This window comes from Procambarus clarkii, chromosome 10 (assembly GCF_040958095.1).
Source record: "Procambarus clarkii isolate CNS0578487 chromosome 10, FALCON_Pclarkii_2.0, whole genome shotgun sequence".
Lineage (NCBI taxonomy): Eukaryota > Metazoa > Arthropoda > Malacostraca > Decapoda > Cambaridae > Procambarus > Procambarus clarkii.
The window spans coordinates 43,373,048-43,398,292 of record NC_091159.1 but is presented as its reverse complement, the minus strand read 5'-3'; the positions used below and the strand labels follow the sequence as shown (position 1 = coordinate 43,398,292).

Below are 25,245 nucleotides of genomic sequence, written 5' to 3'. Positions count from 1 at the left end.
GTCTGATATTATACTGTATCATCTCACTCCAAGTGTTCTACCCATTTAGTTTTTATTATTTTTCCAATACTTTCACTATTTCGCTTATGATACAAATCTATAATCGAGGGGGTCATCCCTGCTGCCACTTTTGTAGATTGGAACTATGTTAGCCTTTTTCCACACGTCTGCTACGATTCCTGTACACAGGGATGCCTGAGAGATCAGGTGAAGTGGAATGCTGAGCTCAGATGCACATTCTCTCAGAACCCATGGTGAAACTCCATCTGGACCAACTGCTTTGTTCTTACTTAGCTCCTTTAGCATATTTTCCACTTCATCTCTAGACACCTCTTTATGCTCTATGTTGTTCTCTGGAATTCTTATTGTGTCTGGTTCTCTGAAGATCTCATTTTGTACAAACACATGTTGGAACTTTTCGTTTAATTTTTCACATATTTCCTTTTCATTTTCCATGTATCTGTCCATTTTCAACCTCTGAATATTATTCTTTACCCACAGCTTACTTTTAATGAATTTATAGAAAAGGCCTGGATCTGATTTACATTTGCCAGCTATACCGTTCTCAAAGTTCCTTTCTGCCTCTCTCCTTACCGACGTGTAGTTGTTTCTTGCATCTTTGTATCGCTGGTATGTTTGGGGGTTTGGCCTCTTTCTATAATGATTCCATGCTTGTGTCTTTTGATCTTTGGCTCTCTCGCAATCTCTGTTGAACCAACCCTGTTTCCTAAGTCTCCATGTCTGTTTTGGTATGAATGTTTGTGTGCCTTCATCATATATTGTGCAAAATTTGGCATACATCTCATTTACTTCTTTGCCTAGCAACAAGTCTGTCCAATTATACCAAAAAAAAAAAGAAAATTCTAAGTTCCCCATAGGGTTCTCTCTTGAAATCGAGTTTAACAACTGTTTCACTGTCCCCATTCTCTACTAGATTATATTGCATAGCGTATTTAATGTCCAAGAGGACATGATCACTCTTTCCCAAGGGAGGAAGGATGTCAAATACCTCTTCTTCTTTCCTGGTGAATACTAGATCCAGTACTGACGGAACATCCCCTTCCCTCATTCTTGTGGCCTGCTTGACGTGTTGATACATGAATGTCTCCATGTTGAGGTTTACAAATCTGCCTGTCCAAATGTCCTCTGTTCTTGCCTCGTAGACCTCCCAGTCTATTGCCTTAAAGTTGAAGTCCCCCAGTACCAACAATCTGGATTTATCTTTGTTAGCTCTTTCCATAATCACTCTCATGACCATAATGAGGCCCTCTCGTTTGTCATCCAGTTCTTCCTTTGTCCATGTGTTGCTTGCTGGTGAGCTGTAGGCATTTCAAATTAGCAGCTTATTTTCTTGATTCTAGAGCTGCAATGCTATTATGTCAATATCTCGAGGGTTTTCAAACATTAATTCTCTTACCTTCAGGTGTTCTTTCACCAGCACAGCCACTCCTTCCCCCTTCCTAGTTTTCTTGTCACGTCTCCAAACTGAGTAGCGTGCGTGCGTGTCTGCGTGTGTGTGTGTGTGTGTAATTACCTAAGTGTAGTTATAGGATGAGAGCTACGCTCGTGGTGTCCCATCTTCCCAACACTCTTTGTCATATAACGCTTTGAAACTACTGACAGTCTTGGCCTCCACCACCTTCTCATATGTGTGTGTGTTGGTTGTGCCAGAGGATAATGCATTGGGAAGCTACCAAGTGTCCAGCCCAGAAAACATTAATATTGTTTTAATGCTTTAGATGAAATTTTATAATTTGATAGCTCAGTCTTAAAATAAAGTATTGCTCCTATTAAAAATAAATAAAAGTGTAGTACTTACCTCTGAACGCAAGCTGCATCAATGTAATAATGTAAAACAAAAACAAATAAGGCAACAGCAAATGCTTGTGGTAGGAAGTGCAGAGTCCCTGGGCTAGGCGAGTCCTGCGATGACAGATGACATCAACATTAATTAACAGTGCAAAGTTACTTGAAAGAAATATACTGGTACAGTATATGATTATCACACAGAATGTTCCATAATATGTTGACTGTTTATGATGTGTGTGTCTACTGTACTGATGAAGCTCACTAATCCGGGCTATATGGGAAGGACCTCCATCCGGATAGGCCGGTCATCCGGATTAACAAACATTTTACCGGGAAAGTCCAAAAGTGAACATGTTTACAATTTTTTGTACCACAACTAACATAATTTGAATTTCCACAGTCTATAACTAGTGTGCAAATAATTGACGTTTTTGAAGAAAAAGGAAATGAAATTTCTGAAATACAACAAATGTCAAAAGGTTCGTTCGGTGCTCGGCAGGTAGGCTGCTCCATTATAACAATCTTTCTTTGTTTCAGATGTGTTCCATTTGTTTTGTACAGTGGCACCTCAACTTACGATAATTTCGAGTTACGATGTAAATTTGATCGAAAAATGCGACTCGACATCCGATGGTGTCGTCAACTTACGATATTTGTTGGTACACATTTGGGTCGACCGAGCGCGTGGTTTCCGGTCACGCGGTCCGACCTGCCTCAGTTTACTACAGCTGCCCGCTTAGTGATGATCGCGCCTATAAGAAATTCCGCGTTTGTGGTGATTTTTTGCATTTTGAACATTAAAGTAATTATTATATATCACGCCATGAGTCCCAGGAAAGTCAGTGGTAAGGCTCAACATATGAAAACCTATATAAGGATGACCATAGAGAACGAACCCATACTGCCAGGAGCAACACAACTGGTATGTACAGGGCGCCTTAATCCGCTTGACCATCATGACCGGACATAAGGAAGTGATAGCCGAAGCTATTTGAACCACTTCCACTTTTATTTATTTATTTATATATATATATATATATATATATATATATATATATATATATATATATATATATATATATATATATATATATATATATTATATTATATTTTGGTAACAGTCTTTCTTGTAGACATATATTATTAAATATGACTGAAAAAGTAAGATTAATAATTCTAACACGAATTTTCTCAATATTTCTTGTATTTCTTTTCACTGTCGATGGTAATTGAAAAATCAGTTCTCCAAAATTCATTTTTATTTCTAGTCTGACGCGACACTTGAACGCGTTTCGTAATAACTTATTACATTTTCAAAGACTTTAGTTTACACACACACACAACTATAACCTGCAAACACTAAACAGCAGCAATCAACAGCCAATTAATGCACAACTATATTCTACCCACTTCAAGACTCCGCACCAATATAGAAACATCAAGAAATACGGGCCAATAAGCCCTTTGCAGTTACTTCCATTCTTCCCTTTAACTTAACCAATATTATACCCATTGTTTCGTGTTCTGTCTTGTGTTGAAAGTTTGTTTTCACCTCATCCAAAAAATGGTTGTAACATATCACCTCACCCAAATGCAGGTATATAAAATGAAAAGCTGTTTGAATTATAGCATAGTAAGAAATCTGTTTAGTGTTTGCAGGTTATAGTTGTGTGTGTGTAAACTAAAGTCTTTGAAAATGTAATAAGTTATTACGAAACGCGTTCAAGTGTCGCGTCAGACTAGAAATAAAAATGAATTTTGGAGAACTGATTTTTCACTTACCATCGACAGTGAAAAGAAACATAAGAAATATTGTGAAAATTCTTGTTAGAATTATTAATCTTACTTTTTCAGTCATATTTAATAATATATATATATATATATATATATATATATATATATATATATATATATATATATATATATATATATATATATATATATATATATATATATATATGTATATATATATATATATATACATATATATACATATATATATATATACATATATATATATATATACATATACAGGCATACCTCAGAATAAGAGTTTAATCCGTTCCTGGAGACGCCTCGCCTTCCGAAAACTCGCATTCCGAAGTTAATTTCCCCATAAGAAATAAAGGGAAATGAATTAATCCGTTCCTGACTACCCCAAAAACCCCACATCAAACTAAATTTTTATACCTAATTTACCTAATTCATCTAAATAAACCTACAAAACTGTGTTCCAGTTATTACTTACCTTGCTGTCGAGTGCTGTAGGCGTATGGAAGATGGTGAGGAGGGGGGAGGAGGAGAGGAGTTACTGTTTGGAAGGGGAGTCCCCTTTCATAATCACATCACATAACCCCATGCCTTGTAACACTATGGATACCACTTCTCTTTCTAAATTTTTCAAACCAGCCCCTGCTTGCCTTAAACTCTTTCTTATCTGCATCACTCGTTGCAGGGGTATTCTTTAGAAGGTCTTCGTGCAACACCCTGGCTTTCTCACAAATAATGGCCTCCGAAACACTATCACCCCTCAACTCCTTGTCGTGTATCCAAATTAATAACAACTTTTCCACTTCTTCAAGTATTTGTGGTCTTTGTGCCGTTAATGTTCTTACTCCTTTTGCCACTTTAGCACCCATAATCTTATTTTTCTTCTTAAGTATAGTGCATATTGTTGATGTGGCTTTGTTGTACTGCCTACAAAGTTCAACAACACGTGTACCGTTCTCATGCTTCCGAATGATCTCTTGTTTCTCCTCTATTGTCATCCTCACATGAGCTTTCTGGCCTTTATCCTTACCACTGGCTTTCTTGGGACCCATGGTGAGATATATAATAACAAATTGTATAGACAAATCACCAAAAATCCAACAAAACACTGAAAATACGCGAGAAGAATTGATGTGGGGGTAGTCACTGAGCGCGAGACAATAATAAACTGAGGGGCGGCGGGGCGGAGGGGCGACGAACGCGCTAGGTCGGCTGTACGCGTATCAACAAACTCGCGTCCAAACTCGCCTCCCGAAGTAACCCTCGCCTTCTGAGACAAATTTTTGGAGTAAATACACCTCGCCTTCCGAAAACCTCGCATACAGGGACAATCGCATTCCGAGGTACCACTGTATATATATATACATATACATATATATACATATACATATATATATATATATATATATATATATATATATATATATATATATATATATATATATATATATATTGTGACGATAATCTCCTTCAAGAGATTGAGCCTGCTCTTCCCTCCAAAATTACGTCTTCACAATTATATAAAAAGACTATGGAAGAAATGTCCAACAACGACAACAACACCAGCACCAGCAAGGCTTGCCAGGGTGAGCAGAAACGTATGCAACCAGCCACCTGTTCGAACTCCAACCACCAAACTACCCGTTGATCGCTACGGCTCCGCTGATTGGTCGCCGGTCTGGCTGCACCTGCACTCGCCCCCAATACTACCTGATGTCTGGGGTCGCCCCAACATCAGTCCTCAGAATGTTCCGTGCTTTCGTAGCCAGCACTCCTCCCAGCTAGACTCTAGCGTGTACTGAGAGAGGTGGTGGCTTTAAGCCAATATTCCAGCACCTCCCACTTAACTTTTGTGTTGCACTTCTTGTTATTTTGCCTTAACGTAACTTTCATTGTGTCATTTAAGTATTCTTATTATTTTGATTCATTGATTTTATTATACATATTTGTCTGTGCATTATTTTCATGTTTTGATTTATTTAACGTAATTAAAATTTCATTGTTAAAGTTTTACTTGTGTTTTGTGTGTCTTCTCCTTACCTTACCACAGACGAAGTTCCAGTTTTTCTATTTTTTTTTATAACTATGTGACGAGGCCATACCCCTAGCCTTAAACAGCCGAACACCAACGCGTTACCGTCACAAGTTATATGGGGGCCTGTCCTAGGAGCTTCACTCAGGTACTGGTGCTAAGTGGTAATTTATGGTAAGCGTATTTAACTTTGTTAACGTAGCTTTACTATTTTTCATTCAATTTCATTTTTTATAAGGTGCGGTGTATTGTGCATTACGAGAGTAACATATAGTGAAGGTGAGACAACTTTGGATTACGTGGTGACTGTAGGCCGCAGTCATACTCTTAATTGGTCATCTCTCCCTCCTTGTTATTACTCGTGTTTACCATCTATGTCCCTTGAATATTTCTCATTCTGACAGATCATCATATTGGTACCCTGGTACTGTGGTCTGCCCCGGGTCAAGAGTACCCAATCTTCTGCAATCTGACTGTAGGAGGACAAAGAGGGCCATAGTTCCTCTAGCTCGAACTTTAGTTGCTGAATTGGGACCTCAGCAGCAGTTCTCGTCACAAGTTGACACCTCGCACCCCTACACGTCAGTCAGAGATGATGATACATACAACGGTAGGGAATTAGCTTATTTTTTCAGAGCACAAAAGTTCGCTAATTCTGTAAGTATCATATTAAATTCAGTGGGAAAAACTTGCTTTATGTCCTATAGAGACTTGGCAAGGTATGCCTACATCCTTGGACTACCAATTTTACTTTTGAAGCATTTAACTGTTTCATTTGTTTTCGAAACTCTGTTTCATTTGTTAGTAGGATTTTCTTGCCCTTATTCTCTTACATGAGTACCGGGTACAAGATTTCCTGCGCCCTTGATTTAATGTAATCATTTAATATCTTTCACTTAACGTTAATTGTTAAAGATCACACAGGATAGGTACCAGTTGCCACGTTGTCCTGTTTCTGACATTTCATTATTGAACATTCGTGTACCTTTATTTGCTAATTTCACCATGTTTCGTCTCCAAACTTTCCGTGCAAATCCAGCAGGTGAAATAGGGACTTTAAGTCGTGCCAAGAGGACTGAACTACAAACTCTTGCACATGAGTATCAACTAGAAGTTCCCTACCAAGCCAACAAAAATGACCTACACAACCTGTTGCTGGATTACTATTTAGAGCAAGGTAAGATAGACTCTGAAACTCATGAAACTTACTATATTGCAGATAAAACTGATTTGGCAACGCTGAAACTCAAACTAGAGCTGGCCAAGATTGAACGTGAGCAGCAAAGGGAAGCCCGTGAACAGCAAAGGGAAGCAGCTGACATACGAAGGGAAGAGATCGCCCTCAAGGAACGTGAGTTGGCAATGCTCCGTGAACGTGAACGAGTACAGCTTGAAACACTCCAGGAGCGGGAACGCTTACAGCTTGAAACCAAACAACGCGAGTTGGAAATACAACGCGAACATGACAAGCAACAAGCGACTCTGGCTCTTGAGTGTCGTCAACGGGAATACACGTTGGAAACTTCACACCTCGCTCAACGCCAGCAAGCTACTGCCAATCTTCCCGTCAGTTTTAATATATCACATGCAAGTAAGTTAATGCCATCCTTTGTAGAAGCAGAAGTTGATGTGTTCTTTACCACCTTTGAAACCCTTGCTAATCAACTCAGTTGGCCTGTCGACCAATGGGCAACACTTCTCAGAGTCCATCTTACAGGTAGAGCTGCAGTCACACTCAGTACTTTGGCGTCTGAGAATGACTACTACACTCTGAAACAAGCAGTGTTAGACGCCTACCTACTTTCCACCGAAAGTTATAGAAGGAAATTCCGTGACCACCTGAAGGCAAGTACCACTACCTTCCTTGAGTTTGCTAACACGAAACAAAGGTATTTCATGAAATGGCTGGAAGCAGCACATGTCTCTACTTTTACAGAACTCGTCAACCTGATGCTTGTTGAAGAATTCTTGAGACGTGTGCCGCCTCCTGTCCGCCTCTACTTAGCAGATAAAGAAGAAACCGACTACCTGAAGTGTGCTAAGTCGGCTGACACTTACAGCCTCATCCACCGGCTGACACCTGAACCATCCTCCAGTAAGAAGTCGTGGTACAGTTACGAGAAGGTGAGCCCCGATCAAGCTGGTTCACAACTGTACTGCAAGTATTGTAGACTCTATGGACATACCATAGACAAGTGTGGTAAGTCTCAATACAAGGGAACCACTGACCAACAAAGACCCAAACCAACTCCTCCTAAGTCCGGTAAGCCTGTGATGAATGTTGGTGTTGATGTTAATGATCTTTCTCTTTTCAGTAACCACCTGTATACTGGAACTGTCTCTGCCAACGGTTCAAATCCGGAGGGACGTTTCAAATTGAAGATCTTGAGGGACACAGCGGCTCTACAATCGATCATCTTGAAGTCGGCTGTGCCCAACATAGTCTACACCGGGGAAACAGTCTTCATCACTGACCTCACTGCTACCACTCCATACCCTCTCGCCAGAGTCCACCTGGATTGTCCCTACGTGAACGGGGAAGTCCAAGTCGCCGTCAGGGAAAAGCCTTTTCCCATGCCTGGAGTGCAACTTCTCCTAGGCAACGACTTGGCAGAAGACCTGCAACCAACCAACCTGATCGTCATGGACAAACCCCAGGTGTGTAACTCTGTGCCAAGTAACCCTATTCTTGAGTATGTTCCAGCAGAGGTTCAAGAGAGTGATGATGTTTCTCCTCCGGTTCTCGTGACCACCCGTGCACAAGCCGCACGTCCACAGCCAGCTGACTCTACTGCTACCGCTGTCCCTCAAGACCCTCAGAAACTACCCCCGCATCTGACCAAGTTGGAGTTCCGTAAGTTGCAGAGGGAAGATCTTACTTTAACACCATTGTTTTTCCAGGCTGAGACTCAACCCGACAGTATTCCTGGGTTCTTCCTAGAGAACGACTTACTCTACCGCAGATATAGACCCAGTAAACTGAAGGAGGAGGACGATTGGGCCAACACCGAACAACTTGTGATTCCCACCAGCCTGCGGCCCACTATTCTACACCTGGCCCATGGAGCATTCTCCCACTACGGCTTCAACAAGACTTACCATGGGATTCGCCAAGACTACTACTGGCCAGGTATGGTAAATAACGTCAAACAGTACGTAAAACAGTGTCATACATGTCAGATGGCAGGCAAACCGAACGTCTCCATTCCCAGAGCACCACTGATTCCCATACAGGTGCCTGCGGAACCTTTCCACAGACTCATAATAGACTGTGTCGGTCCTTTACCTCGGACCAGTTCAGGTAACGCCTACATCCTAACCATCCTGTGTCCTACCACCAGATTTCCCATAGCAGTTCCAGTGAAGAACATCACGGCTGCTACGGTTATCAAACATCTATTGAAGATCTTCACTCAATACGGATTTCCCAGGGAGATTCAAAGTGACTGTGGCACCAACTTCACCAGTGATCTCTTCAAAAGGACACTGGAGGAGTTCAACATCAAACAGGTATTGTCCAGCCCCTATCATCCTGCTTCACAGGGTTCTCTTGAACGTAGTCATCAGACCATCAAAGCACTCTTGAAAAAGTTTTGTAGTGAAACCTCAAAGGATTGGGATAAGCAGATTGACCTAATAATGTGTATTTTCAGAAGTCTCCCCAATGAGTCCCTAGGAGTATCTCCTTATGAGATGCTCTACGGCCGTAAGTGCCGTACTCCCCTTAAGGCTTTCAAAGACTCTCTCAGAGATGCCACCTTCAGTGAGCATCAGAATGTGCCCCAGTTTCTTCAAAACCTTCAGCACATTCTAGAGAGAGTCCACCGCTTTGCCCATGATAATCTATTGAAAGCCCAGGTGAGAATGAAGACTCATTACGACCAGACCAGCAAAGTAAGAAAATTCAAGCCGGGAGACTTCGTCCTTGCTTATTTCCCTATCCCAGGTTCACCTTTACAAAACAGATTTTCAGGACCCTACTGCGTCAAAGAGTGCAGGAATAATAATAATTATGTGATAGAGACTCCAGATAGGCGGCGGAAGACCCAGCTGTGCCACGTCAACCTCCTGAAGCAATATAATGGTACTCCTCCCACTGTCTTGATTAATTGTTCTACCTTCACAGAACCCTACATCCACAGTGAGACCATCCCGGCTTCTTCTCCCGAAAGCACTGACAAGGAGTCGGCGCTTTCTAATTCCAAAATCCTTAATGATCTTCCCAAATGCTTTCAGGATAATACTCGTGCTCCTATGCCCTCTTCTAATTCCACTCTCACCTCGTCAGATAAGCCCTTCATCCTCCATGTCGACGCCAATGGTACCGACGTGGGTGGTGTCGTGATGCAGCAACGAGGCGAGAAGAATACACCTGTCAGCGACTACTGCTACAAGGATCTACGGAACAATTGGCAAGGAGCTACTCTTCCTCATCCTGAAACTTCAGCACTTCACTCCACACCTGAAAAGTGCTCGGTCCACCATCAATACGGACCACACCACCCTACACCTCCTGCAGCACGCCCACTTCTCATCTCAACGTCTTCTACTATGGGCTTGCTACCTGCAGAAATTCAACCTGGAGACACGCTATACCAAGAGTCTGACAACATCTTAGCCCATGATCTCTCCAGAGTTTATGAAGTAGAAGCAACTCCATCCATTACTCCACCACATAACGACGTACTTCTTCCAGAACCGCAGGCTTCGGGGGAGAGTTGTGACGATAATCTCCTTCAAGAGATTGAGCCTGCTCTTCCCTCCAAAATTACGTCTTCACAATTATATAAAAAGACTATGGAAGAAATGTCCAACAACGACAACAACACCAGCACCAGCAAGGCTTGCCAGGGTGAGCAGAAACGTATGCAACCAGCCACCTGTTCGAACTCCAACCACCAAACTACCCGTTGATCGCTACGGCTCCGCTGATTGGTCGCCGGTCTGGCTGCACCTGCACTCGCCCCCAATACTACCTGATGTCTGGGGTCGCCCCAACATCAGTCCTCAGAATGTTCCGTGCTTTCGTAGCCAGCACTCCTCCCAGCTAGACTCTAGCGTGTACTGAGAGAGGTGGTGGCTTTAAGCCAATATTCCAGCACCTCCCACTTAACTTTTGTGTTGCACTTCTTATTATTTTGCCTTAACGTAACTTTCATTGTGTCATTTAAGTATTCTTATTATTTTGATTCATTGATTTTATCATAAGAATTTGTTTGTGCATTATTTTCATGTTTTGATTTATTTAACGTAATTAAAATTTCATTGTTAAAGTTTACTTGTGTTTTGTGTGTCTTCTCCTTACCTTACCACAGACGAAGTTCCAGTTTTTCTATTTTTTTTTATAACTATGTGACGAGGCCATACCCCTAGCCTTAAACAGCCGAACACCAACGCGTTACCGTCACAATATATATTATATATATAATATATATATATATATTTATATAGCAAAGCTGTGCTGTGTGTGTGTATACAGGCATACCTCAGTTTAAGAGTTTAATTGGTTCCTGGAGACGCCTCGTATTCCGAAAACTCGCATTCCGAAGCTAATTTCCCCATAAGAAATAAAGGGAAATGAATTAATCCGTTCCTGACTACCCCAAAAACCCCACATCAAACTAAATTTTTATACCTAATTCATCTAAATAAACCTACAAAACTATGTTCAAGTTATTACTTACCTTGCTGTTGATTGCTGTAGGCGTATGGAAGATGGTGAGGAGGTGGGAGGAAGAGAGGAGTTACTGTTTGGAAGGGGAGTCCCCTTCCATTATCACATCAGGCAGTGAGGACTTCACTGGTATGCACACTCTGGCACATTTTGCCTGCATACCACTAGGACTTGATTGTTTTACTAAGAATTTATCTAATGACACTTGTTTTTCCCTACATTTTAACACTTGTCTGTAGTAAGACATCACATTATCATTTAAAAGGTCAATGCAACGGCCTGCTACAGCTTTATCTGGGTGAGTTTTTTCAACAAAACTTTGCAGTTCTTCCCATACTTCACACATTTTCTTAATCAAGAAGGGACATCCTCTACTGCCTCTACTCACAGCTATTTTCTTATGTTGAACCTTACCAATGGCTTTCTTGAGACCCATGGCAAGATATATAATGACAACTTTTATGCTCAAATGGCCAAAAAAACGATAAAAAACTGTAAATCCTTGTGAAGAATTCAGGTGGGATAGTCACTGGACACGAGACACTGGTAAACTGAGGCGCAATCGCCATGCCACCACGCGCCAGTCGGCCTGTACACGTATCAACAAACTCGCGTCCCGAGGTAACCCTCGCCTTCCGAGACATATTTTTGGAGTAAATCCTGCTCGTCTTCCGAAAAACTCGCATACAGGGACAATCGCATTCCGAGGTGCCACTGTATATCAAATCTATAATGTATATATATCAATGTTGTACTGTGTGTATACACCAAAGCTGTAAAAATCTTAGGAATACTTTTCCAAATGAAGTTCATCATTACCATCCTAATTTTATTAAAACATACCTGAGTCATCCAGATGATAAGAGCAAGTGGACAGAGAAAACCAGCAGAAACAATAGCTGTGAGAGCATGAAGACGCTTAGACCCACCAACGTCGACAGCTAAGCGACGTCCACCATTGTTGACATATGCTTGAAGGCATAGAGTCAGCAGCAGCACAACAATACCACCCTGAAAATATAAAACCCAGGTTAATGAACTCTTGCTTGTACATTTCAGTGTATCCATGCTGGAATAAATAGATTTGTACCAGATATCCTTCATTAGGAATTAAAGTTAAATTGCATCTAAAGTTTGCTATTTGTTTTTACTATTTTATACCAAATATCATTATATTTGTATTAGTGCAAATATGTTTTTCAACGATGGCTTACCCCCATAGTAGTCTCCTAGAACTTGAGCTAATACAGCCATTGCTTAAGACAGCCTCTTGAGACCCATACTGACCTATCTAGAACCAGGACCAAAATCTGTCTCTCTTTACATGATTGGGGAAGTTGAGATCCAGAGATCTACAAATAACTGAGAAAAATGAAACTCCAGTTTCTGGGTGAGCCTCGGAGGCCCCTTGAAGCTATCCATACTGATATACTGCAGTGCTATACTATTTGGGGTCATCAGTCGCAGAGTTCTATTACCTACTGAGGACCAGAGTCAGAACCTGACCCCCCTCAGAGAGGCACAGTTAGCAATGGCCCATGAACACTTTACATTTAAAGTATGTCATCTTGCCATCAACCAGGGAAAGCACACAGAAAATTAGGCATATCAAAAAGACCCCCCTGCTTGGATGAAAATTGTGGCCTACGTCCTCAAAATAGCAAAAGAACCCCCCCACAAAGAAAACAAACAAGCAAAACTTCGATGCCTCACCAGGGCCAGCTTCGGGAGCTGGTCCTGGTGAGCCATCACCCACCAGCCAGTTCTTGAATGATGAAGGCCGCCGACCGGAGAAAGAGAGGGTGTCAGGGAGCCTCAGGAACTCAAAACTAGCATTTTATTACATTCAACGCTTGTTTTCTGTAAGGAGCCCCATCGGCTCCCTAAAGCTAACTACCCACAGAGAAGGGAAAAACAGGGGCTTACCAGCAAAGCGGCAACACTGCATGTCTCAATCCAAGGAAGAGGCAGCAGGCCGCGACAGACAACCCAATGTAATACAAGGCCACAGAGGGTCTGGGACGTTCACGAGATACCTGGAGGCCAAGATCCTGTTAGACATCCAAAACCCCCGTGCCCATATATTGTCCCAAGACATACTTCCAAACAGAGCCGAGAAAGCAGCATACTCAGTACTTCTAAACATCATGGGCACAAAGGTAGCCGAAGGTAGGCTGGCCAGACGTAATGACACTGCAGACAGCCTGAGATACACGAGCCCTGGAACATGAAACCAGGGAAACCGGATGAACCCAGAACATGTCCACCAACACAGAACCGGTGGCCCGCAGGTAGCAGCATAAATCAGCTACCAGACATAGAATGTGATGCACCCTCAGCCAAGCCAACCAAGCATTCTCAACCAACGGGCCCCTTCGGAAGCCCGCCGTCTCATTCTTTGCCAGAAAAGAAGAACCCGGCTGCAAACAAATAAAACGACCACCAGGACCAAAAGAACAAAACCCCCAATGCTGGAGAAGAGCATGAAGCTCCCTAACCCAACCCCCTAGAATCCAAAGCCAACAAAACCAAAGCTTTAAAAAAAATCCAGAATCGAAAGGGCCACCACAAACCAAGGTGAATAAATTAAGGAAAGAATCCAGTCCAAAGACCAAAAAGGCACGGGCGGTGCATGAGCAGGCCAGAGATGAAAAAATGCACAAGAAAGCTTGCGGAATGGGGGTGGAAGTGACATCCATCCCGAATGCAAGCTGCAGCGGCTCCGCCAATGCTACATGATAAGTGCAACAGTATTTGCATGCAATGCCAGTCCAGAAAAAGCCAAGAGAGAAAGGCCAAAACAACCTTGTCAGATACAGACAAAACCCTGTGAAGAAAAAGAAAATGGCAGAAAGCCTGCAAATAAACCTCATACTGTCACTGAGAAACGACTGCATGTGGTACACCATCAAATTAGCCACCTGATCACCATACAAATGGCAATACAGACGCGTCTTAAAGACAAGACGCTTACTGTGGAGACAAAAATGTTGAACCAGCGAGGTGACTCACTTGCCTGACCTGCCAGCAAAGATGCGGAGCTGGAGAAAAACACCAGGGTTCCGACTCCGAGCAAGCAACACCTGAAACCAAGGCAGGACCAGCCACCATGGGGCCAGGAGAATCACCATCCCTCTGAAAGATTCCAGCCAAGCCAGAACCCAGAGCAACAGTTAGACCAAGGAAAAAAAGGTACAAGAACCCCAACCTCGACCAGTCCTGCCAAAAAGTGTCTACAGCAAGTACCTCACAGTCGGGGAATGGCACCACATACACGGAAAGATGCCGAGACCACACTGGCGCAAAGAGGTCCACCTCCGGACGCCCATACGTCCAGCAAAGCCAAAGGAAGGAAGTGGCGTTGACTGTCCACTCTATGCAAAGAGGAATGAAGTGAGACAGGCCATCCACTAGGACATTGGACACTCCCTGAATGTACCCAAAGCGAGTCCCCCGAGTCCCGCTCACAAACAGCTGACAGCGGGACTGCAGCTGGAACAAGATTGCGGAATGGAAAGAAAGGAACAAAGTCCAAGAATCACAAACAAGGCCCAGCCAAGTCCGAACCTGGGACAGAACCAACTGGGACTTGCCCAGTTCACCAGGAACCCAAACCCAATGAGCTAGTTAAGAGCCAGAGCCCTAGCTAGCAGACCAGATGGGAGCCGATTCTAACCAATTGTCGAGGTAGACATTAACCAAAACACCTAACTGACGCAGATGGGCCACCATGACCTGAGTTAAGCGTGTAAAAACGAAAGGTGCCAGATTCAGCCCATAAAGGAGACAACAGAAGCGGTTTGCCTGTCGCCCCATCACAAAACCCATCCATTCTCTAAACCCCGGATGAATAGGGATGTGCCAATACACGTCCTTGAGGTCCAGGGAACTCATCCAAGCACCCGGATCAAGAAATAGCCACACCTGGGACAACGTAGTCATTCAAAAGGAGGAACAAGGAATCAACCAGTTCAGAGAAAACAAGTCTAAAATGTACCGGGGATCCACACAATCTCGTTTCGGAACTAGAAACAGGCAGGAAACCCACCTGAGAGACGAGATCATTTCGACCACGCCCAAGTGAACCCACTCCGAGATGACCTGACGGATGGACAGGGAAGAGGCCTGCCACCCAGACCACACCCCCAAAGGGAAAAAGGTCTGCCCAACGCCAATGAAGGCCACCAGAAATGACGTGAAAAGCCCACAAATTGTGGGACCAGGTGTTGGCAGAAACAGCCAGCCACCCTCCCATCACCCTGTCAACAAAATGACCCATGAAAGGGTCAACGCGAACCCTGAGAGCCCGACTTCCGTGCAGGGCAAACATTGTACCGACCAGAAGAAGAAGGCACCAAGATCACCACCGACTCTGAAACTGGCACCACAGGCCTACCCTGACCCCTGGGCCTGACCCCCCCTATGGAGAACCAAGAAATCTGAAATAGGCTGGCAACTAGCCGAAGCCACTGACAAAAACACACACACAGTCCTCGGGAAATAGACAGTGAACAAAACAGCAAAGATGACTAAAGAGCCAGGGCATAAGCCAAATCCAATGAGAGAGCCAGCACAGCTTGCTGACACACGAGACAGGAGGTGGAAAACGTGGAAACCACCTCCTGGAAGATCGGTGCAAACAGCTTCAGTATGACAGACGACACAGTAGCAGCCAAGACAAAGACCCCAGCCGAGAGCCCCCACCCTTGGCTTGGGCCCCGCGTTTGAAAGCCAGATGCAGGGCTGGCTTTTGGAGCAAAGACAGCTCCAGAAGACTGATGAATTGCAAGACAGAGGCCAAATGATTACAAGTGCAAAGGTCATCGGCTACCACAGCAGCCGAAATAGAGGGGACATGCAGCTGCACCAGACCAACATCATGAGGAAGCACGTTAGCGAAGATGCACTCCTTGAGAAATTCAAGATCGCCCCACCCCAACTCAACTCAAGAACACCTGCAACATAGTACTGTAGTAACCTTCCTTCACTCAAGTGTCCAAGTATGACTCAAGTCGTGGTAAGCCCCAAGAGAAAAAGAAGGGACAGTCTGCTAGCCAGGTACCTGTACAGTCCCTGGTACCTCATAATGTACCCAATATGGGAAAGAAGAGCTGAACTCAAAGGAAACTGGAGCCATCACCAAGGCATAAACCGGGTCCTGCAGGAGGCAAATCCGAGAGGAAGAACACTTTAGGAAAGACGCATGCAAAGAACTCATAAGCCCCGGAAACAAACACAGAGGGGAGGGGAGCTCCACCCAATTCAAACTCATAAAAGGGAGGGAGGGTATGAAAAATCCTCTACTCTGCAGAAGAAGCCCCTGCACAGAGGGTTACAAGGGGCCAAGTGGGGTCAAAAGGAGCCCAAGATCTTCACTCGGACTCCCCCCGAGCCCTGGAAACCATTAGTCTGACAATGAGGACCTGAGGGGATGAAGGTCCCCGAGCCCTCACCCACGCCCACCACCCCAGAAGGACAGGCATAGTCCAGGGGAAAAGGCTTCGAAGAAGGGAGTCTGCTGGGTCGACTCAGAAACCTCAGCGGGAAAGAGAGGCTCAACCACCTTTGTGCCCATATCGGAAGGGTCAGCTCCCGAAGCCACCTGAGCTGTCGGAAAAAAAAACGGCATTGAATGTAATGAAACGCCATTTTCTGGGCGAGACCCGGAGGCTCCCCGGAGCTATACCAGGCTGATATGCTAATGTCAGACTTTGGCATCAGTCATGTGTATGGAGTTCTTAGGGCCTACCGGGGACCACAGCAAAAACCTGACCCCCCTCAGAGGCAAGGGTAGCAATGGCCTATAGAAAACCCCGTGTGGTTGGAATCATTCTGTCTGCCATTGACTGGGTCAAGCATCCAGAAAAGTAAGCATCCCAAAACAAACCCCTATTCTGGTTAAAATTTCTACCAAAAGCCGAACAAGTGGATAGAACTCCCCAACAGAAAACAAGCAAACTAGTATGACGTCACACGTCACCGCACCGCTGTCTGCACAGCTCCCCCCTTCCCGGGAGGGGGAAGGGGGAGCCCCAGACCTCTCACGCTGGCTATCCACCCATAAGTTCTAAGGCTGGATGTCAAAACACGCGAAAATTGCCGACCGGAGGGAGGGAAGGAGGGTTGCCGGAGAGCCTCCGGGTCTCACCCAGAAAAATGGCGTTTTATTACATTCAACGCCGGTTTTCTGGAGAAGCCCCGTCGGCTCCCTGGAGCTAACTACCCACAGAGGAAGGTCTAAGGGACGTATCTGGGAGGCGGCCACCACTCACAACTCAACATGAAGCGAGACAACCAGCTGCAACTGCCAACCCAACGCGACAAAGCCCGACCAGGCCTAAGGGATGTGAACAAAGCAATGAGCAGCCAGGACCCAGTTTGACCGCCAAAATCCCTACGCCCAAATGTCTGCCCAAGATACAGTCCCAACGAATGGCAGCAAGAGCTGCGAACTTGCGAACGTCACAGGCACGGGAAGAGGCCGCAGGCCGGCCAGCCTTAATAACCCTGCAGACGACCTGGAAGACCCTGCATCTGCGAACAAGGAAGTAGGGAAACAGGATCAACTCTAAGCGTGTCCATGGACACAAGCCATGGCGCTCCAAAAACGGCAGAGAGCCGCAACCGGGCACAAAACCTGAAGCACCCCTAGCCAAACCAACAAGGCAACAACAACACAGGGACCCCTCCAGAAAGCATCAGTCACATTCAACACCAGAAAAGAAGGAGAAGGCCGCAGAGGAACAAAACGATCACCCCGACCAAAGGAGCGGAAACCACGAAGGAGGAGGTTATCAAACATTCACAACACTTCCTTGATCTCACTGGAAGAGGCAGTAGCATCCTCCCTTACCTCCTCCTCCCCTGATGAGAGCTCTTGTACCTTCTCTTGACTCGGCTCCTTCTGAAGTTCCAGGAGTTCCTCAGTGGTTAGTATCACTGTGCTCCTCCACTAACTCCTGCACATCAGCAGCATCCAACTCCAGACCCAAAGTTTGCCACAGATCAACAATATCCTCTTCAAAATGGTGCAAATTGTTGAGGAGGACCTGCCAAACTCCCTGGCAAGATCAGTCAAACAGACACCACGCTCGTGTTTTGCTATAATTTTTGTTCAAATCCACAGTAATTGTGTCTTTCTTCCTCTTGACAACACTATCTTTAGCAACCAGCTTCTTTGGCGACATCGTGCGTTACAAATTGTAGTCACAAAACACAAAAAACCAGCGTTGAATGTAATGAAACGCCATTTTCTGGGTGAGCCCCAGAGGCTCCCTGGAGCTTATCAGGCTAATGTATGTTATATTAGACTGAGACATTAGCTATGGAGTTCAGACCAACCAGAGACCAGCGCCAGAACCTGGACCCTTCAGAGAGGTTTCAGGGAGCAATGGCCCTGGAAAACCCTGTTGTGGTTGAGGGTTTTCCTTATCTGCCATCGACCGGGGTTAGGCACCAAGAAAGGCAGGCATAACAAAACAAACCCCACATGGTAAGAAACTAAAACAAAAAATCGAACAGAGAGGTAGAAACTCCCTACAATCCCCAGGAAACAAGCAAACATCACACTTTACTGCCGCGCCGATCGTCAGCGCAGCCCTCCCCACCCCAAGAGGAAAAGGAGGGGGCCCCAGACCTCACCGCACCGGCTGCCTAGCACCAGTTCGGAAGCTAAGCTTCAACCAATGCGAAAAAAACGCCGACCAGTGGGAGGGAGGGTTGCCAGGGATCCTACGGGGCTCACCCAGAAAATGGTGTTTCATTACATTCAACGCTGGTTTTCTGTGGGGAGCCCCTAGAGCTCCCTGGAGTGTTATACCCAAAGAGAAGGAAAAGAAAGGGCTAACCCGGAAGGCAGTCGCAACAAACTCCGCAATGCGAAGTCGAGACAACAGGCAGCAACCTGCAACCCAAAGCAACACAAGAACGCACAGGAGCAGACACGCTCACAAAAGAACGGGCGGCCAGGAACCTGTGCGACCCCCAAATTCTTGCACCCAAAATGAGCCCAAGATGTCACCAAACACGGCAGCGAAAGTTGCAAATGTCCGAATGGCATGGGCGCAAGGATAGACCACAAGCTGGTAGACTTAAACCTGCAGACGAGCTGGGAGACCCGAGCCCTGAAACAGGGAACGAGGGGAACCGGATCAACCCAAAGCGCATCCCCAGCCACGGCACACAGGTAACGGCGAAGAGCCGCAACCGAATAACACATGTCACACCCCCATCCGAACCAACCAAGCATCAATAACCCAAGGACCCCTCCGAAAAGCAGACGTCTCGACCATCGCTAGGAGGACGGAGAAAGGCTGCAAGTGTACAAACCTACCACCAGTACCAAAAGAGCAGAAACCTCTGTGCTGGAGGAGAGCCGGATGCTCCCCGACCCGACCCACAGAGGCCAATGCCTACAAAATATGGCCTTTGAAAAACAATGAAAAACAATCTTGAACCGAAGGGGTTACCACAAACTGAGGAAGGATAAGAGGGCACCCTGATCAAGGACCAGGACAGCTCAGGGGGCGCATGAGCAGGCCGGAGGTGAAACAAAACACGAGAAGTGTACAAAATGGGGCGGATGTGACGTCCACCTCGAGCGCAAGCCGGAGCGGCTCCGCCAGTGCCACACAATATGAGGTGACAGTAAGAAACATCAATTAACAGTCCTGAAACCCCAAGAAAGGACAAGACATCCCAATGCGAAAGAGAAGACAACCTACAAAGAGCAAGAAAATGACAAATAGAAATACCAGGAACGTCATACTGTCGCCGAGACAAAGCTCGCAGGTGGGACACCATCGACGAAGCCACCTGATCATCATAGAGATGGCGATACACCCGCGTCAAAAGAGCAAACGCAACGAGCCAAGGAGAAGGCCGAACCAGTCACGTACAGGACCGGTCTGACCTGCCGAAAGAGGCGGAGCCGCGGGAAACGCCCCGGGTTCGGACACTTATCAAGCAGCGTCTGAAAACAAAGCTGGGCCAGCCACGAGACCACGAGGACTAATCTCCTTGGGAAGGAATCCATCCGACCCAAAACCCGAAGCAACAGCTGGACCAGGAGAAGAGGAAGAGGTAACTCCACCTCGACCAGTCCTGCCAAAAGGCATCCACTGTGAACGCCTCGCAGGCGGGTAGGGGCGCCACAGAATGGGAGATGCCGAGACCACGCCGAAGCGAAGATGTCCATGTCCAGGAGTCCGTACATCCGGCAGAGCCAACGAAACAAGTTGGCGACAACTGGCCAATCCGTGAACAGTGGAATGAACCGAGACAGGCCGTCCGCCAGAATAGACACCCTGGACATGAAATGCACAGCTAGGCAAACCACGAGAATTCAGCACACGAGCCACTCAAAGGAACCAACCCAAAAGGTCAAGGACCTAAAAGAATCCCTGTGGTTCCGTCAATGAACCACCAAAAAACAATCCGAATGGCGCCGGATGGGAGAACCCCAAGTGACCCTAATCCTCCGAAGCGCAAACCAGACAGCCACGAACTCCCAAACCATGCTGTGAGCCCGACGGATGGACGGACGGATCCCACCATCCCCAGCCGGCCTGGTAAGCACTGGCCACAAAGCCCCAGCCGAGAGATGACTCGTCTGTGAACACATCGAGCGAAGGCTCGAGGAGGCACCAAGGCCCGGAACCCCGAATACCCCAAAGAGGAAGCCGGTGACGAAGCACCAACACAAGATCCCCGGAGGACAAACCCAACGATTGCCAGAGAGGCGGTAGGGGAATCCCCGAAAGAACCGAACAGACGCCGAAGCCAAACCCGAACCAACGGGCAGACCAGCACAGCGAAGTTCAGACCCCCGCACAACCGCTCGAGCAACCGCCAGTGACCCGGGATTCCCCCCCCCCCATAAACAGCTGAAGGCGGGACCACAGCCACAGCAACGCTTCTGGAGGGAAAGACAAAGAAGCGGTCCAAGAGTCCTAACAAGACCCAGCCAGGTCCGAACCCGGGACGGAACCAGATGGAACGGCCTCCAGAACAACAGGAATCCAAACCCAGCGATTTGGAAAGAACCACATCTCTGGCGAGAAGACAAGCGGACCGACTGGGAGCCCTCACCAGCCCGTCGTCGAGGTAGGCAAGAAACAGAATCCCGAGCAGACGCAGACAGGTCACCAAGATCCGGTAAAGATGCGTAAATACACTAAGTGCCAATTATAAACTAGGGAAGGAAACAAAAGCAGCAAGCCTGAAGCCCCACCACAAACTGTGCCAGTCCCAGAACCCTGGAGAAGAAAAAGCCAAGAAGTGACCCGGAGGTCCAGGGACACCATCCACACACCCGGCCCCAACAGAAGCCAGACCGGAGACAACAGTCTTCCGAAGAGGACAATGAATCCAGGGCGCAGACTGCGTAAGTCCAGAAGAACCGCAAAGCCTGTGTCTGCACCAGAACAGGCGAGAACCGTGGAAGGATGGGACGGAACGACCCCGTCCAAATGTGGCCAAAGAGCCAGAGCTCAACCCCCGCAAGCACAACTAGGTGAGTACGTACCCACACCAAGATGACGTAACAAAGCGCAGTGGAAGAAGACCACCCCGCCAGCCCCAAACCCCCCACAGGGGTAGAAGCCGCCTGATGCCACCAGAGGCCGGAAAACAACCACAAGTGAGAGCTAACAGAGCAAGCTACCCCCCCCCCCAGTGCTCCATCAACAGCGAAGGATGAAGGGGAACCCCTTCCAACAGAAAATGCATATATATATATATAAATACACACATACATACATGTACATATATATACACATATATACATACATACATACACACAAGATGTATAAAAACATACATACATGTAAATAAAATTGAAAATAAATTAAAGAAAGAAAAAGACAAGCCACCGACCGGAGGGCAGAGAGCATCATGCGGCCAGACAAAGAAGGCACCAAGAGAGCATAAAAACTGCACCAAAAGGCCCACCTCGACAACAAAAACCCAAGGCCCCGGCAAGAACACAACATGTGCACATGTGCCAAGACTCAAAAAGATCAGCCTGCAAGCCAGGAAGACCCCGGAATCCCAGAAGGCAGAACTGGGTCACAAACAAGTAACAATGCCCCCTGAACCCACAAAGGGGGGCCCAAGAGGAAGAAACCTCCAGAATGAAACCAAAGAAGCCAAGGGAACTCGGAATCGAACCTGGGGAGCCCAAACTACCACATTTGCCGGCGGAAATGCACCACTGAAGGGCAAAGCACAGCACTCAGACAGAACCCCCAGGGAAACGGCCAAAACAGACCGAAAACCAAGGGACAAGGTGTGGGAGCAAGCGTAAACAGACAGGGACACTGAGCCCAAACCCTAGGTCCCATACCCAAAACAGACAGAAAATGCAAAAACCAGTGAAAAAATCAACACCCAAGCATTCCCAGAGGAACAGAAGATGGGCAGAACACAACAGAAAAACAAAGAAACAGCAACAGGAGAATAAAACCCTTGAAAAGGAGGTGAAAACTCACCCAAAACGCCAGGCATTGGTAAACAAATGGCAGCGCCGCCACTGGCCAAGCGGAGAGTTATCCGCAGAAAAGAAAATGGCCACTAAAACAAAGGAGCTGTGACTGACACAATAGAGTCAAAAACACGCCGGCAAATATGGGAAGGAAGCAGACTAGAGGGACGAAAAACTCCGCCCAGAAGCAGAAAACCCAGGCAGGGGCAAACAGCCCCAAAACTGCAAGCGGGCATCTCCCACAGCCCCGGGAACCCGCAACAGAGGCCCTGGGGCAGAGCTGTCCTCCAGGGCCTCTGTCCTCCAGCAGAGCTTTAAAAGGAAGAGTCCAGGGGAAAGGCAGCAAAGATGGACCGCTGGGAAGACCCAGAAGCTTTGGCAGGAGGAACAGGCTCGAAAATCTCCATCCCCAACCCGAACAGGGCAGCCCCCGAAGCCACCTGAGTCTCGGCACCAACTAAACCTCGCCCCGACCCCGAAACCCGCAGACGGTCAGGAGCCAGGAACAGGGAGGGAAAGGGGTAAACAGCACCTAACCAAAATGGGGTGGCCCCAGGGCATCCGGGTAAAAAACCAACCTAGTGCGTTGCAGCAACCTAAACCGAGCATGCAACGCGGATGCCACCTGTACTCTGAACAGTAATGACATCAGGAGAGTACTGGAGAACAAACAGAGAACAACTCGCAAGACTCCGAGTCAAGGTGCAACAGGTACTCTGAGAGAGAACTCTATCAACATCAGAGGCCCGAGACTGTTCAACACGCTTCCACTACACATAAGGGGCATAACTGGCCGACCCCTCACAGTGTTCAAGAGAGAACTGGATAAGCACCTCCAAAGGATACCTGATCAACCAGGCTGTGACTCATATGTCAGGCTGTGAGCAGCCGCGTCCAACAGCCTGGATTGATCAGTCCAGCAAACAGGAGGCCTGGTCGACGACCGGGCCGCAGGGACACTAAGCCCCGGAAGCACCTCAAGGTAACCTCAAGGTAAGGTGTCAGTGACCCAACAGGCAGCATGACGCAGGTAAAAGTGGCGACTGTCACCCTGACACAAGGGCATAGCAACAAACGAACCTGCACAAGACATGATGGAACCCAGAAGACATGCCCAATGGTCCACCAAGCCAACCAACCCCGACAGGGTTTTTCAGGGCCTGTAGGCTGACTGCTACGGGAAGCCCGGGCAAGGTGTTGCTAACCGGTTAAACACCCAAGCTAACAAGGGGGTATGCAACACTGAAAACTCCTGCGACATGTACAATCATGGGGGCCTAGCAGATGGCCACCAAACACTACCAGTGGAACTATAGCCACACTTGGCAGACCCCCCCACCTGGCAAATTAAAATAAAAACAAAAGAAAAACCCCGCAAAAGTACACCATTACAATAGGTGTTTTCCATTTGTTTTGTTATGCAGTCTCCGCGGTGTAGTGGTAAGACACTCGCCTGGCGTTCCGCAAGCGCTATGTCATGGGTACTGTAGCCTCTGTTTAACGCAACAGTAAAATGTGTACTTGGATGAAAAAACGATTCATCGCGGCGGGAATCGTATTCCAGGGACCTGCCCGAAACGCTACGCGTACTAGTGGCTGTACAAGAATGTAACAACTCTTGTATATATCTCAAAAAAAAAAAGAGGCAACAGGAACCTGTCGCCGCATAGGTGGCAGGCCGCGCAACACCTTGACGCTCTAACCAGCACAATACCAGTCCCTACCTGAGGCCAAACAAGGGCCCCCAAGCCCCAGCTGGCCCCAAGGGCGAGGCAAATGCCAAGCAGCAAGAACCTCTACGGGAATGGTTCCAGAACGCCCCAGGGAAGATAACCCTGTCACTCAGGGGCAGTACTCACAGGGTGCTTAGGGAAGGAAGCCCGTAAGCACATGCAGGCACAGTACTGATGAGGAACACCACCGCACAACACAAAAAACACAGCAGTGAACGACACGAAAGCAAACACCGCCTAGGAAACTGAGGACAGAGAAGTGTCTGTCCCGGTTGACATTAGCTTACGAACTGGTGCTAGGCAGCAAGTGCGGTGAGGTCCGTGGCCCCCCCCCTCTCGGGGCAGGGAGGGCTGCGCGGACGAGCAGCGCGGCAGTAAAGTGTGATGTTTGCTTGTTTCCTTGAGAGTGTAGGGAGTTTCTACCTCTCTGTTCAGTTTTTTGTTTTATTTTCTTACTATGTGGGGTTTGTTTTGTTATGCCTACCTTTCTGGGTGCCTAACCCCAGTCGATGGCAGTTAAGGAAAACCCCCAACCACAAGGGGGTTTTCCAGGGCCATTGCTCCCTGTAACCTCTCTGAAGGGGCCAGGTTCTGTCCCTGGTAGGTCTGAACTCCATAACTAATGTACCGGTCTAATGTAACATACATTAGTCCGATAAGCTCCAGGGAGCTGTAGGGGCTCCCCACAAAAAAAGAAAAAAAAAAGAAAAAAAAAACAATCTACCAGATAGAATACAGAATTATA

The 25,245-nt window shown here is 46.7% G+C and overlaps 1 protein-coding gene across 3 annotated transcripts in view; it reads right to left on the bottom strand.

The window, feature by feature from the left end:
- The window catches only part of LOC123744880 (proton-coupled zinc antiporter SLC30A5), a 170,506-nt gene that overhangs the window by 88,412 nt on the left and 56,849 nt on the right, over window positions 1-25,245 (bottom strand). For all 3 annotated transcript variants that reach the window (XM_045725121.2, XM_045725126.2, XM_045725115.2), the window contains exons 6-7: window positions 12,129-12,296; window positions 1,820-1,923 (exon numbers count right to left, since the gene is read on the bottom strand). In XM_045725121.2, the coding sequence (XP_045581077.1) occupies window positions 1,820-1,923; window positions 12,129-12,296 (272 nt within the window). The remainder of the gene's footprint in view (window positions 1-1,819; window positions 1,924-12,128; window positions 12,297-25,245) is intronic.